The following is a 13,420-nucleotide window of genomic DNA, read 5'->3' as shown; positions in this document are numbered from 1 at the left end:
ATGTGCTTCAGCTGCAGCGGTTAGCATCACATCTATTAACGTAAATCCTGAGATAAATGAACGAATCCGGAATATTCCTTTAGACGGGAAAATCGAGTACAATGGACCACAAGGGTCTAAGCGCTCAGAGACTTCGCCTCTCGCAAACCTCATACACACACACTGTCTGCGGAAGTAATATAAAGGGAAGTACAAAATGCCCCATAGTCCAGAGAAAGTGGGAGAAAACTTCTTCTAAAGTGGTCCGCTCTATTACCAAGTGGACATGAGTTCAGGACCCTTTCATCTACGTCGTATTTTCGATAATAAATATAGAAAGGAGCGACTACCACTTGCGATTACGTTGCTCCTAAGGTGAGGTGAGGTAAGATGAGGCAGTATCTGATGAGTTGCCTCTGCCTTACGTGAAACCATCAGTAGTCCGTTTGCCTTATATTTCCAATCAGAACTTAGTAAGGATACCAGTCTGGGAACTAGGGCAAATTTCTACTAGGGTATCTGGGGCGTCATTGCCGCTACCTTATCCCACGCTTGTTGTTTCGGTGCTTGAGCTCCTGGATGCTGAGCTTCTTGGAAATCCTACCCTAATTCCTAATTAGTAATCAATCAAAAATTTCAGCAGTTATTTTTGATCCTTCGTGCATATTCCTCCCGTTGCCTTTCCTCTGAAAGTCTATGCGACCAATTCGTCTCTTGGCAAAATCAAATGAACAATTATCCAAAGTATTCCTCTGAATAAATAATTCAAAATCAATTACCCGAACCGTTCAAATTAGCAAAGGATCGATTGGATTGAACCGTTCTACGCGAGTCCTCGGTCAATTAGGACACGTCGATACTCAAATTGAAACTGCAAGATAAACTCTTCTGCGAAGTTCCCATGACCAACCACTAAAGTCCCTAAAGTATTTCCACGTACAAGTTTCCATGCATTGAATCGTGTGTAGGTGATGTGGCCTTCACGGGTCCTGGTGTCAGGCAGCAGGACATGCGAACCAGGGAGAAATCCTTAATTGGAGCCCAAAGTTTCTGCTTCGAACTTGTGAACTTATCGACCACTCCACTAATTGGAAGGGTCAGTTAGTCGATTCTCGGGTGAAAAATGCCTGACTATGCCAGGGAACACGGAAGTTCAGGACTATCGACCTGGACGCGAATTACCGGATACTGGGGAATTCTCTAACTTAAACCAGAGAGAAAAGTTGATCCACCCCACAATGTGTAGCGTGCAACATTTTCAAATAACAAACTATTCATCAACGTAGCCAACTCTCTTACAAATTACACGGAAAACAAAAAGCCATCCCCAATATCCGGCATCGAAGAGACTTTGATGAGAGCCATCAGGATTGCGTGGCATCTATAAAATATTGTAATTTTGATTTGTTGCCGTTTATTTCTGTCAGGGAAGGCATCAAGCACCACGATGCCGAGGTGTAAACAGATCCATATGTTCTCAGGACCAATTTGTTTACAAGAAGCGCTCCTTCGGCCGCATTGCATTCTTGTGTTGCCTCGACGAAACACCATGTCGTTCGTCAATGGGTGGCATTGTTTGAGAAAACATAGCGCATGTTACATAAACACAACATCAGATAGATTGATCACTCGAATGCCTGACATCATCAGATGCCAGAAAGGGACTTAAAAATGCGATGATAAATGAGGAGTGTGGGATGTGGTCTCATCTTTGAGTGCGGAATTTTCAAGAGCCTTCTGTAAATGTTTACTTCAATTGTCGGAATTGTGGTCTAAATTTAATTGCTTCAATCATTCTTAATGGAGGAGACGAAGAAATGTCCCCTGGTGAAATGGAGATAATGTTGGTCTTCGGTAGGAGGCCGAGTATCTTATTATTATTTACCCAATAAAAGTGCATCCTTACGGCCTCTTCCGAGTTGGCTTAACTTTCTTAGTTGCGAGGGTGAGTTCCATCTGAGCAATTAAGAAAGGTCATAAATATTTTGGGTCCGAGGGAAGATACTCAAATATGGCTCTTCTTCTACGAAATTTATTGCCTATGTACTTCAGAATACTGAAAATACTTTAGAAAATTGATTTTGAATTTTGTTTGAGAATCGAGAGATTTCTAAGTCCGCCATTCACTGACTGGGCAAGCACCCAAGTTGCAAAAAGTATATGACTCGCAGTTTCATCCAGGACAAAAGGCAACTCATCAGATGCTGCCTCACCTCTGCCCTGGGAGTACGGTGACAGAAGTGGTTACAAGGTGGCATGTGCTCTCTTATATCAATTTAAAAACGCGATATATGTATAAATTATAATGAAAATAAAAACCGCCTTGTAAAATTCAGGGCTAAGCCTGAAGCAAATGCTACCTTGAAGTCACTTCAGTCACCCTGCTGCCAAGGCCGAGGTGAGGCAGCATCTGAGGAGTGGCCTCTGCGCTGGACGAAACCGCAAGTCATATGTTTTTATTGTGGTTTGATACCTAATTCGCAGACATAATTTCTTTCAACATATCATGAATGTACTAGGAAAGGACTTAGTAAGGACTTCTTAGCAAACGAGATAAACTCTTTAAGAAAATGATTTGAATTATGAACTCCCCATGCTTCCTGATTCTGAATCACGAGTGCCTACCACTTGCAAAAATAAATCTGCAAAGTAGACAATCTCCACCCTCCCTCCACTCTGTCTAGAGTCTACAAGAATCTATGTCACTGGGATGAACTGTACAGAGAAACCCTCAATTTTCTCTCCAGTACAACCTACCGCTCCATTATCCAAATTATATCTTACATTCTATAGTCAAGCTATGATTACACATTCACCGGATGTAGATTTCATAGAGAACCCCAGAGAAACAACTCTGGAAATTTGAATCTTCCAACAAATATTTCCTGTTGCCTTGTTGAACTCTGCTTATATCCATTCTCTCCCTATTCTTCCCTGTCGTCGTTGTGGCCTAGACGAAAATCATCTCGGCGTTAAATTAAACATACTAAATTCGATCCGCCATTGTGCTCCGGGGGAATCCTAGCAGAGCTCTAGCGGAGTGCGAAATTAATAGGGCGAAATTTCAATGGTGATGAATTATGTAGATTTTGTGGTTTGGTGGGAAATGGGGACAAGTGGAGATGAGTGTAATGGACCATAGATATTATGCGGATAACACTCAAAAACGAAGGTGAACGAAATTGCGATTGACTCTGATTTAAGGGCAGCAAATTTAAGGTTCGACACTAGCAAGCCAAACCGCAATATTAGATTCTTACATCCATATATCGCCCTTAATCATGTCCTTTTCAACAATATCGAAATATGGCAAATAAACCTTCAAGTGATGATGGTATTGCCGATAAGGGTTAGGCTGAAAATTTGTCAGAAGCATAGACCCCCCAATTCATTGATAGAAAAGCTTTCAAACTTAAGTAGTTCATACATGGATAAGAGCAAGCTCATCCAATTGCAGTGCCCTTGTGGCGCGGCAGGATCTGCAGCATTCGAAATTTATTTCGGATGTTGCGGATGCGGACGGGTAGATGGCGCTGAACTCCGAAACTCTCCACTCACTCGTTTTCTGAACGCACCAGGGGAGTGGAGAACCAGCGGTAAAAAAATGCCGTTGGTTGGGACAGTAAGGACCGCATGGAAATAGTCGGTCTCTTCTGTTTCCAACCACGGCGGTGTTGACACGAATTGCAAATGTCCGGTCGAACTGTTCGAAGTTTACTTTAAAAAAGTCAAATAGTTAAAAATAAAGTTAATGTGTACAGAGTTTTGAATTGCTGATGTTTGTTTTGATGAAACTTAATATTTAAATATACAAATTTTTTATTTATTGCCAACGAGGAGATCGAAACATCATAAGTAGCGTATGTGCTAAATCCTCGAAACTCCAGGGTTCCCATGGATGACTAGGTAGTTATCAAGAAAGAGAAACCTCAGGCGAACAAAGAACAAAACGGAGAGTACCTGGAGGCTCTGTAAAAAGCAGAATCTAAAGTGTGGTTCGCAGTCAGGTTCCAGTCCCATACCATAGAGATGTTTGAACGCATTCTTGACACGGAGAAACACCGAGAAAAACATTGCCCTCTTTATATTGCATTTCTGGATCTGGAGAAAGCGTTTGACCGTGTGCAACATGAACTCATCCGGTATGCTCGACGGAGAGTGAATGCGTTTATGTGCAAAGTGTTGGACTCCGGCAATAGTACGCCGTTGGACTACCAACCAAACACCTCCCTGTCATCAGTGAACTAGCCTGGAACCGTTTGATACATTACTTTGGGCTAACACTCCTGCTCTCCCGGCTTTGGGAACTTTCAAGTCAGGAAATTCCTTACACCGGCTGGAGGGAAGGAAGGGAGTTGTTAGTTATCATCCGATCCCTCCGCCGGTCGAGCTAAATCTTTTTCGCAATAAGAAGAGTCCGAACTTATTGCGCAACACGACTCAATCTGCCCGTACTCCTCAGCATCTCTCTGACAATGTTGTCTGGAGAGAGCTCCTCTCTGTCTAAATAAAGCTTTTGATGGAAGCCGTCCCACTTTTCACAAGAGAAACAGGTGTGTACACCGTCGTCCGCCACTCCATTACAGACCACACAATCAGGAGATCGCGCCTTCCCAATCCTATCCAGAGAAGACTGAAAACCTTCATATCCACCTAGAAGTTGAGTAAGGAATTAATCAATCTCACCATGCGTTCGGTTCAGCCATGGATCTATTATAGTTTGTGGGTGACCTTGCAGTCCATCTGCCTCTAGGCTAATTTTGCCAAGAGAGATGTCACTCGGTAAGACTGCTTTGATGTTCGAGGCAACCACCTCTCTTAAGTTTTCACCCTTGCGGCTGTAGAGATAGCTTAATGCCCCTTAGCAAGGAGGGCAACGCGGATAACTCCCGCGATCACCATTACGGCCGGTTTTGACACAGTGTTATGAGCAGACGCCACTCTCAAAGCTCCCCGTCTCGCTTTCAAGGGCATCAGCCGATAACTCTGCGCCGACGGCCTGCGTTACTCCCATGAGAAAACGCCTCCTAGTAGATATATGGCCCCACCATTTGCCATTACCGGACTTAAGGCCGAGACTCCAGTCGGTGCCCTGTCCGCTACTGCTTTCATTTGGTCCAAGAAGCTCATCTTCGAGTCGACTCTATTAAACGCTGTTTTTGACTCTATAGTCATCTCGCCGATCGATATGGGACGCAGGATCGGGATTCTCTTTCTGGTCCAGATGACTACTTCGGTCTTTTTTCAGCGAAAGGCTGAAACCATGAGCAGTTATCCAACCGCTTACCCGTCGCATCACAGGCCAAGCCTATTTTGCGCCTGTTCATTCGTCTGCATAACCGAACAGTCGAATGTTGGCAGCACCTGCAGCATTGCAGCTATCCCTGTGCTACTTCCGACGTGATTTCTATCCTCATCTGGCCTCCTAGCGTCTCATAGAGCACGAAGCGGTTTTCCAGATAATCCCTCAATGTCCACAAGAGATAGCTTGATACGTGGAATAAGTTTTCTAATGCGCCTAGCATATCTGCCCATCTTTCGGAATTGAAGGCATTTCTGACATCAAGCGTTGTGATAAGTACTATCCGTCGAGATCGGCGACTATGTGCCACGACTCGATGAACTATGACCTCCATGACAACATCCACCGTGCCTCTCTCTTCTGAACCCCAACTGGCTTGGGTATAAGTCCCCGGTAGCGCGGATTGCTTCAGCGAGTCTACCTCTGATGAGCTTTTCGAGAACTTTCCCGGCCATGTCAAGCATACACAACGGTTGGTATGCAGACAGCAGCTCCAGGTTTCCTTTTCTTTTGCTGATCAGCACGAGTCTCACTACCTTCCCGTGGCAAGGAAAAATAGCTTTCTTCAAGCAAGCTTTGAACGCCCCGAGCAGCAAGTACTGCCATTGGGGGAACACCAGTTTGTAAACTGCCAGCCGGATACCATCAGGACCAGGCGCCTCCTTGTTTTTCATGGTGAGAATCTCTCATTGTGAAGCGGGTCAATCCTCGACGCTTTCCACGCTATTGACATCAGCTCATACAGGATGTTTAAAGAATAATGCCCGTACAATGCGGTCCATTTGATCGTTACTTAATATGCAGAGCTTCCGCAGAGCCCCGATTTTCCAGGTAGCAAGTTTATAGCCAAGTCCCCACGGGTCCTCATTCACCTCGTTAAACCAAGTTCTGCCAGTCGCGAGCTTTGCCTTTATTTATCGCACTGCGGAGTCCCCTTTTTGTTGATCTACACTCTTCCTTTATAGAGCATGCATGGATTGGCGAACCCCATATATAAGCAGATCATTCGGAGTGCGCCTCGGCCGCAGATCTGGCCAGACCTAGAGGATGTATCCTCCTGAGAAATAAACTACACGCTTCTCTGTTTCCGGACCTGAGCGACCTAGTAATGCTCATCCTGAAGCAAGTTGACGCGGAGAACGTGCATATATCCTCGCTTACATGCCTAACAATCAACTCCGAAAGAAGAACTGCAAAATCAGATGTCCAATATCGTAGCAAACAAGGCCAACATGTTGATAGGTTGCGAAGCAACGCAAGATATACGCTTTGAGGCAGCGTGAAAATCAACGAAAGAGGCGAGTCATTCATTGATTTTATTATTAATACACATCTATCGGCATGTAACAGCGGCAGTTCACTCACCTTCCATTTTCCCAGCTCGGAGAACTGGGTCGATCGAGAGGAGGTCCTTGATATCACCCTACTCACCGAAAATGGGATCCTAAGGGTGAAGTGCTGAAGAGTGTCTGACCACCGATACTTCACAGATCACAGTTGCATACTTTGAAGTCTAGATCTCGCCGTAGAAGTCTCCAACCCTTTCAAAGACCCCAGGAAGATAGACTGGATGAAGGTTATCAAGAATAAATTCTCCGGTGCGCAAACTGATAAGATTTGCGCCACAAACCAGTTGAAGTCAGAGGTCGTAGCTCTGGAAAAGGCATTGGAAACCGCCTTCAAAGTCTCGTACTCTATTAAATACAACCAGAAGACACTATACTGTGATGGAATGAAGATCTGTCCAGCCCCAAGAAGCTGATCAGGACTGATCAAGCCATATAAGGACTGCCTGAAAAGAATAGCCATCAAGACTGCCAAGATTCAGTCCTGGTTGGACTATTGTCATAACATTGAAAATATCAGCAAATCTGGGAGGCTCAGTAAAATTCTGACCAAGGAACATAGAAGCTCATCATATCCTAAAAAGTCGACAAACCTAAAGTTTCTGGTCCAGACGCACTTCCCTGCCAGCGAGGAAGACTGTGTGCTTTTCATGATTTACCGGAGCTACATCGCGTCTTAGAGACGCGCTTGAGTTGTTTTCATACCGAAAGCTCCTGGCCGCCCATGAGTTCACGAAGAACTTTCAACCAATCAATCTCACCTCTTTGGTGTTGAAGACCTTAGAGTGCGTCCTGGAAATCCACTTAAGGACGTTTATGGAGTGAACACCTTTCTCTAAGTCCTAGCAAACCCACCTACCTCAAAGGCAAATCCACCGAAACCGCTCCCCACGAGGGAATTGGCACAATTGTACGGTCGCTGTAATACAAGCAAAATACTCTAGCAGCCCTCCTGGATATAGAGAGAGCATTCAACAATGTTAGTCTTAACCAGTATTGGATTGGGGGGGGGGGGGGGGGGCGGTATCCTACGCATTGGTCCACGCTAAGAACTAGGATAATCTAGTCGGATCTAGATGGTAGCCCCTTGACTGGATCTGTGAGCAGTGGTATGCCCCAGAGTGGAGACTGAACATAGAACTGCGGGTTAAGAAGGTCTTCTATGCCCGCGAGAGAACCTTTGCAAAGAAATGGGTCTCCGGCCGAGGCCGGTTCTATGAACGTACATGAGCATGGTATGTTTAATCCTGACATAGGGCTCTATTGTATAGTGGCAGACTTTGAAAAAAAAGTAACAAAGAACAAAGTTTAATAAGATTCAAAGCACCGCGTGTGCAGGTGCTACTGGGGTTCTGCACTCCTGCCCGGTAAAGGCTCTCAATATACTCCTACACCTTCTTCCCGTAGACACGTTATAGCGGGTAGTAGATCAGGCTTCGCGAGCCCAAATGCTGAACAGTGAAGCCCTGCGGCCATAGTAACATCCTAGATGAAGTACCTTTGGAAATCTGGGCATTCCACATGCCATATGCAACTTGAACTTGACGAGAAGATTTGCTGTGGACTTTTCAACCAGGGCAGAGTGGAAGACCGGCTACGTGCTGCAAGGCTATGGCACAGTATTGTTCACAGTATTGTTCACCAAAGGATCAAAGATGGTCTGTGGAGTCGGCTCGCTAGTCGTCATACCTGATTGTCCAAACTGCGATGGGTTCTCGGAAGACCCAGCGTACGTATTCTTCCACTGCCCGAGTTTTGTAGAAGAAAGGAGGAACTTAGAGGAAAGTTTACGTGAAATGTTATCACCGGAAAATATAGCTTGCCAGGAGAATTGGGATATGATCATCTACATGATCACAATGATCCAAAGTAAACTGCGAAAAACGGAAGAGGTAAGGTTGAAGGAGACCTAGCTAAAGTACGCTAACTCCGCCCCGTGATGTAATACCTAAAGATGGTTCCGCGGGGTAGAGGAGAGTCTGGGGTGGCCTGGCCAGTGTCTTTTGAAGTTTTCCACTTCCAATAATATTAAAAACGAAAACGCCGCCAGGGACTTCGTTTCACTTGGTATTCCTCCGTGAAGGCATTTTGTGTCGCTGGAAGTTGCTTCGTCATGCACCCGCAAAACAGCAATGCTAATGGGCAACAGGATTAATATTATTTTGGCGAAGGAGCGTAGCAACTTGGTGAAATTGGTTTGTGGCCCAATTTGAGTTGGCCGGTGGACGCGATGCGGTTTAACCACATGCTTGTCTGGCTGGAAGAGGAGACGATTGGGCTTGTCTCTGACGCTCTGCAGACTGCTACTACACATGGCTAAAGGAGAAATCTGTTAAATGCCTGTCAGTAAGTGAAACCTCAAAAGAGGCTATATATAGACTAGATCACCGCCTAGATCTACACCTTAAAAAGGGCCAGTAGTAGGTCATCGAGTTCCTCGTCAAATGCTGGGTATGCCGGTACCATTGAAGTTTCGCGGAAAAGAAATGTGCCAATCCCTTTACTTTTCCACCAAAAAACAAGACTTGTCGCAGGTTTTAGTGACCGCTACCTGAAGCACTGCACCACGTCCCCTAACAATTCATGATCCCTTAACCACGCACCACTCCCTATTAGATATGGATGCTAAAGTCTCGGTTCTCCCTGAATCCCGGAATCATCGATTAGCGTTCTAAACCCGCTAAGCCTCGTCGCGGTAAATTCCTCGTCGAACCGCGCGTTTGGTTGCACGCTGGTAGACACAAGTCTTAGACTTCGCAGAACGTTTTCTAAGCGTTCCATTAGTACAGGTACCTGCAATGCCATCCCCTCCGCCGCCCCCCCCCCCCCGCCGCTTCTAAAAACAATTCACACGTAATTTCTTCAAAAAGACCGCTCACCAACAATCGATTCGACTTGTTACCTATCTGGGACCAAAAACCTGATTTCGTGGTCTCTAGAGGATGTCCAGGCCTTTGAGGCCACCAAGCAGCAACGGGTGGTGGCCGCAATAAAAAAATTTTGCGGTGTTTCCTTGAACGCAGGCTTTTCACACTGTTCAGGGACCGGACGCCACTCATCTTTTTTGAAACAAAAAATATGATCACCGCGATCATCGATTTTCCGAAAATCGCCCAAGCGCAGGAGGACAACACAGTTCTTCAAAGCCTCAGGACCAACTCCAAATACACATTTAGGGAGTTTACTATCTTCAGCTTAACGTCCAGTATATACTGCGAGACCTCAGATAACGGAGCAAGGAAGTCTTTAGTACATTTGGTACACCCAGGTATCCAGAGAACGAATCGGCCAGCATCTCACAAAATATTTTTGGCCGCCCTTGAACAAGGTTCCATACAGTACATCGTGTAACAAAAGTGCAAAATAATGAAACATGTAAGAAAAAGGTAGGCGCATTCCTGGGTCCTCCGAGCGTATTCCCATAATCCATCTGGACATAATCGACCCTAACCAGATTCACGTGGTGACCTTTGGAAGTACCCCTGACAGATATTACCTCACAAAGGTATGACCACACAATCTTGTATCGACGCCCTTTGCTGAGAGTGGAGTGGTGCGAAAAACTTGGCCGACGTGTTAGGCATCTCCACTGATTAAATGAACGGCTCCGGGAAACCATTACAACCGCCTTATGAAGGCCTTCAAGAGGTTCTGAAGCGAGGCCTCCACCATTTCAGCCTTTCTTTCGGAGGTACGCCAAAGAGAGTCTACCTGATCAGACTAAATCCTTTCTTCCAGGAAGAAAATGAAATCAGGAAGAGATGCGCCTGACGCGTCCGTTTTAACTTGTGGCAACCAGGCTAAGGGAGCCATGTGTCTGGTTCCTCACCCATTTGGATGGTCATCACGGTCTTAGAAAGGTTGTAATTGTTTCCATTCAGGAGGACCTTTGTAACGAATAAGGGAATGTATGCCGGATAAAGTCTCTATTCTGTACGAACCAAGGAATTTTACCGACAATTTCCCATTGATTGCTTTTGGGTTTGCCTAAAGAAGGTTCAGACAAAAGTGAGGGCTGAAATTCCATAAATTCAAAGCTTCCTTTCTTCTCGCTGTGACAAATGTTAGCCTTCTGTGAATATCCCTAATCCTTTCCAGATCAAAGGAATCAATTGTTATTCTCCCCCAAATATGACAGAATAATGTAGTCTCCCAATATCAACCCTATTCCACCAACCACGAATAATATTAATACAAATCAGGACAAAGTCACACAAAGTAGAATTCACTTACCTGGCATAGTATTCCGCTGCAGCCACGGCCTGTGCCGTCTCCACCATTAAATCAATTTTACTATTCCGATATTGGTATTTCGCAACAGTCGTCTTGGTGCTGCCACTCTTCCGATGAGGACCTCCTCTTCCGTTGAATTCCTCAAATTCCGAACGTGAAATGTCGCCATCAGCAACTCCACATGATTCCCGAATCGATGATAGTCCCGAGGGAGGAGGTGGTGGGGGTGGTTTGCTGGTGACTTCCACATTATTTGCAACCGGAATTCCTCCTAATTTTAAATTCGCTGGTCGTTCGTTAGCGACAATGTCAGGATTCTGGACGACTACTTGAGGCGTGTTGAACGGAGCCGGCGGGGGTAGTAGCATGGAAGCAGTGTTTTGCATAGGATGCAAGGAGCTTCCACTTGTGTTGACATTTGCACTTCTTTGCTTGCTTGAACTGGGGTTGTCCGGATAGTTTTCACCATCGGCTCGGGTTCGAGGTTGAGGGTTGTAGACGAGGCGCGAATGTTGAGCGTGTAATCCATGCTGCGGGGGTGTTGGTTGTTGTTGCCGATTAGGTTGACGTTGATGATGCGGTTCCCTACAATAATTCTCGTCGCCCACTGCTTGCTTCCTTGTCGTCAATAGCTGTGCACTTTGTTTGCCATTTTCCTCTCCTCCTGAGGAAGACGATTTTCTTACAATTCTTCCTGGAGTTCGTTTTCTTGGTATTCTGTTTGGAGTGGAAGTGGCAGGTAAGGGCGGTGGGTTGACAATTTCATACAAGTGCTGAGATGGCTCTGGTGGTGGACCCTCTCTACCGATGACTTGATAGAAGGTGTGATGATTTGGTTGCTGGTGGTTGTGATGATGCATTTGTTGGTGGTTTTGATGGTGATTTGGAGTATTGGCAGAAAGAGGGACTCGCAATTGCTGGTGTTTGACAGATGTAACTAAAGAGACTGAATTGAATCCATTTGGGACAGGTTGGCCTTGTACGTGCTGTAGATGGTGCATCTTCTGCTGCAGCTGATGCCTTTGTTGCAAATGAAGTAAATTACTCAACTGTTCAGCACTGGGGGTGCTACCTTGCCCATTCTCCGCGATGAATGACGGATTGGCGGTCGAGGTCATATTCAGAGCGGGCAGGACAACGAAACCATTCGGGAGCATCGGGGGACGGTTATTCGGCAGCGACACATTCTGAAATGTTGTCTGACTCAACAAGTGCTTTTCATAGATGTCGTTTAGTAAATTGGTTGCCGTTTTCGAAATTTGATTAAAATTCTGCTGTTGGGCGTTGGACATTGGTATCCGACTTCGCGACTCGGCCGCGGTTGTTGCTTGTAATTGATGAGCTGTCGACACTACAACCGGTTGAGTCTGACCCGACCCGGGGAGGTGGGGGTGGCTGCTTCCTGTGATGCCACTTGAGCCATTCGCACTCTCACCGCTAGTGACGCCACTTTGTTGCTGATTCTGATGATAGAATGGTTGTGGAATTGCGACAGCGATTGGTGAATGATGTTGTTGGTAGTTGGAATGATGGCTTCCGTGGTGGTGATGTATTCCTTGCCATGATTGCTTGATACTCACAGCGGCAGGTTCTACACTTCTCGACGTGCCTTTGCTGATTGCTGATTCCACTCCTGTTAATGGCACGTTGGAATTTCCATTGTCTCCAGACTCAAGGATAACACCAGGTCTTTGAAAGTCAGAGGTGCCCGGAATATTTGAGTGGATGCCATTAGCTCGAAATACCGGACGACTTTGCTGGCCTAGTTCATGTTGATTTTGATGTTGTTGTTCACCTCTCAGTGGACTCTGACTTTGAGCCTCACAAAGCAGTTGCTGGTGCTGTCCGCCACTACCCGAAGGATTGTCTCGTTTTATTGCTGAAATACTTGCATGACGGGGACGATGTACAGAGGCCTGTTTGGAAAGTTAGGAAACGGTCAAATAACTCCACTCCAATAGTTCATAATATAAAGAAGTGAAAATTGAGCAAAAGGAAATTGTCGGTGTCATGCACTTCAAGTTAACCCTCTATAATGACGAAATAGATTAGGAAACCTCAATGAAAACATTATTTTCCAAAAGGAAATCTAACTCTATCCAAGAAAAAGATACTGCTTACAAGTTGCGACAACCGAGCACTTCAATTTAGGATTGTTTTTTGTATGTTTAGATGTAAATTTCCCTCACAGATGCCTTTTACGACCGCTGATACAGGAGACGAGTTCTAAGCGCATCTTGGCCACATTAAAGGAAGCGAAAATCCAGTGTGGTAAATGTACACTTGTTCCATGTTATTTTTGGGTTAAGAGCCCTCAGACTTAATTGTTTGATAGTCTAGGAATCTATTTCCACATAGTTTTATTGCATTTTTGAGAAAGTAGATGCAACTTGCTACCATTTGGGCAGTTCTTCCGTCAGAGACTTCTGGTGTTATTGAGACCAGTATTGCTGAAATCACTTTTTCATGTCATAATAGCTTGTGGAGTATACAACCTGTACCATCATTTGGACTACATAAACAAGCTCAGCACGTTGTTTTTCACGTTTTACAGCACAGT

General features: G+C 45.3%; 1 protein-coding gene across 2 annotated transcripts in view; it reads right to left on the bottom strand.

Moving 5' to 3' along the window:
* The window catches only part of LOC119646889 (kinesin-like protein CG14535), a 292,589-nt gene that overhangs the window by 135,560 nt on the left and 143,609 nt on the right, over window positions 1-13,420 (bottom strand). For both annotated transcript variants that reach the window (XM_038047525.1, XM_038047526.1), the window contains exon 4: window positions 10,861-12,776. In XM_038047525.1, coding sequence (XP_037903453.1) covers window positions 10,861-12,776 — 1,916 coding nt within the window. The remainder of the gene's footprint in view (window positions 1-10,860; window positions 12,777-13,420) is intronic.

Source organism: Hermetia illucens, chromosome 1, assembly GCF_905115235.1.
Source record: "Hermetia illucens chromosome 1, iHerIll2.2.curated.20191125, whole genome shotgun sequence".
In the NCBI taxonomy this organism is placed as follows: domain Eukaryota; kingdom Metazoa; phylum Arthropoda; class Insecta; order Diptera; family Stratiomyidae; genus Hermetia; species Hermetia illucens.
Note: the sequence above shows the minus strand (reverse complement) of the source record. Positions and strands in the feature narration are given on the sequence as shown.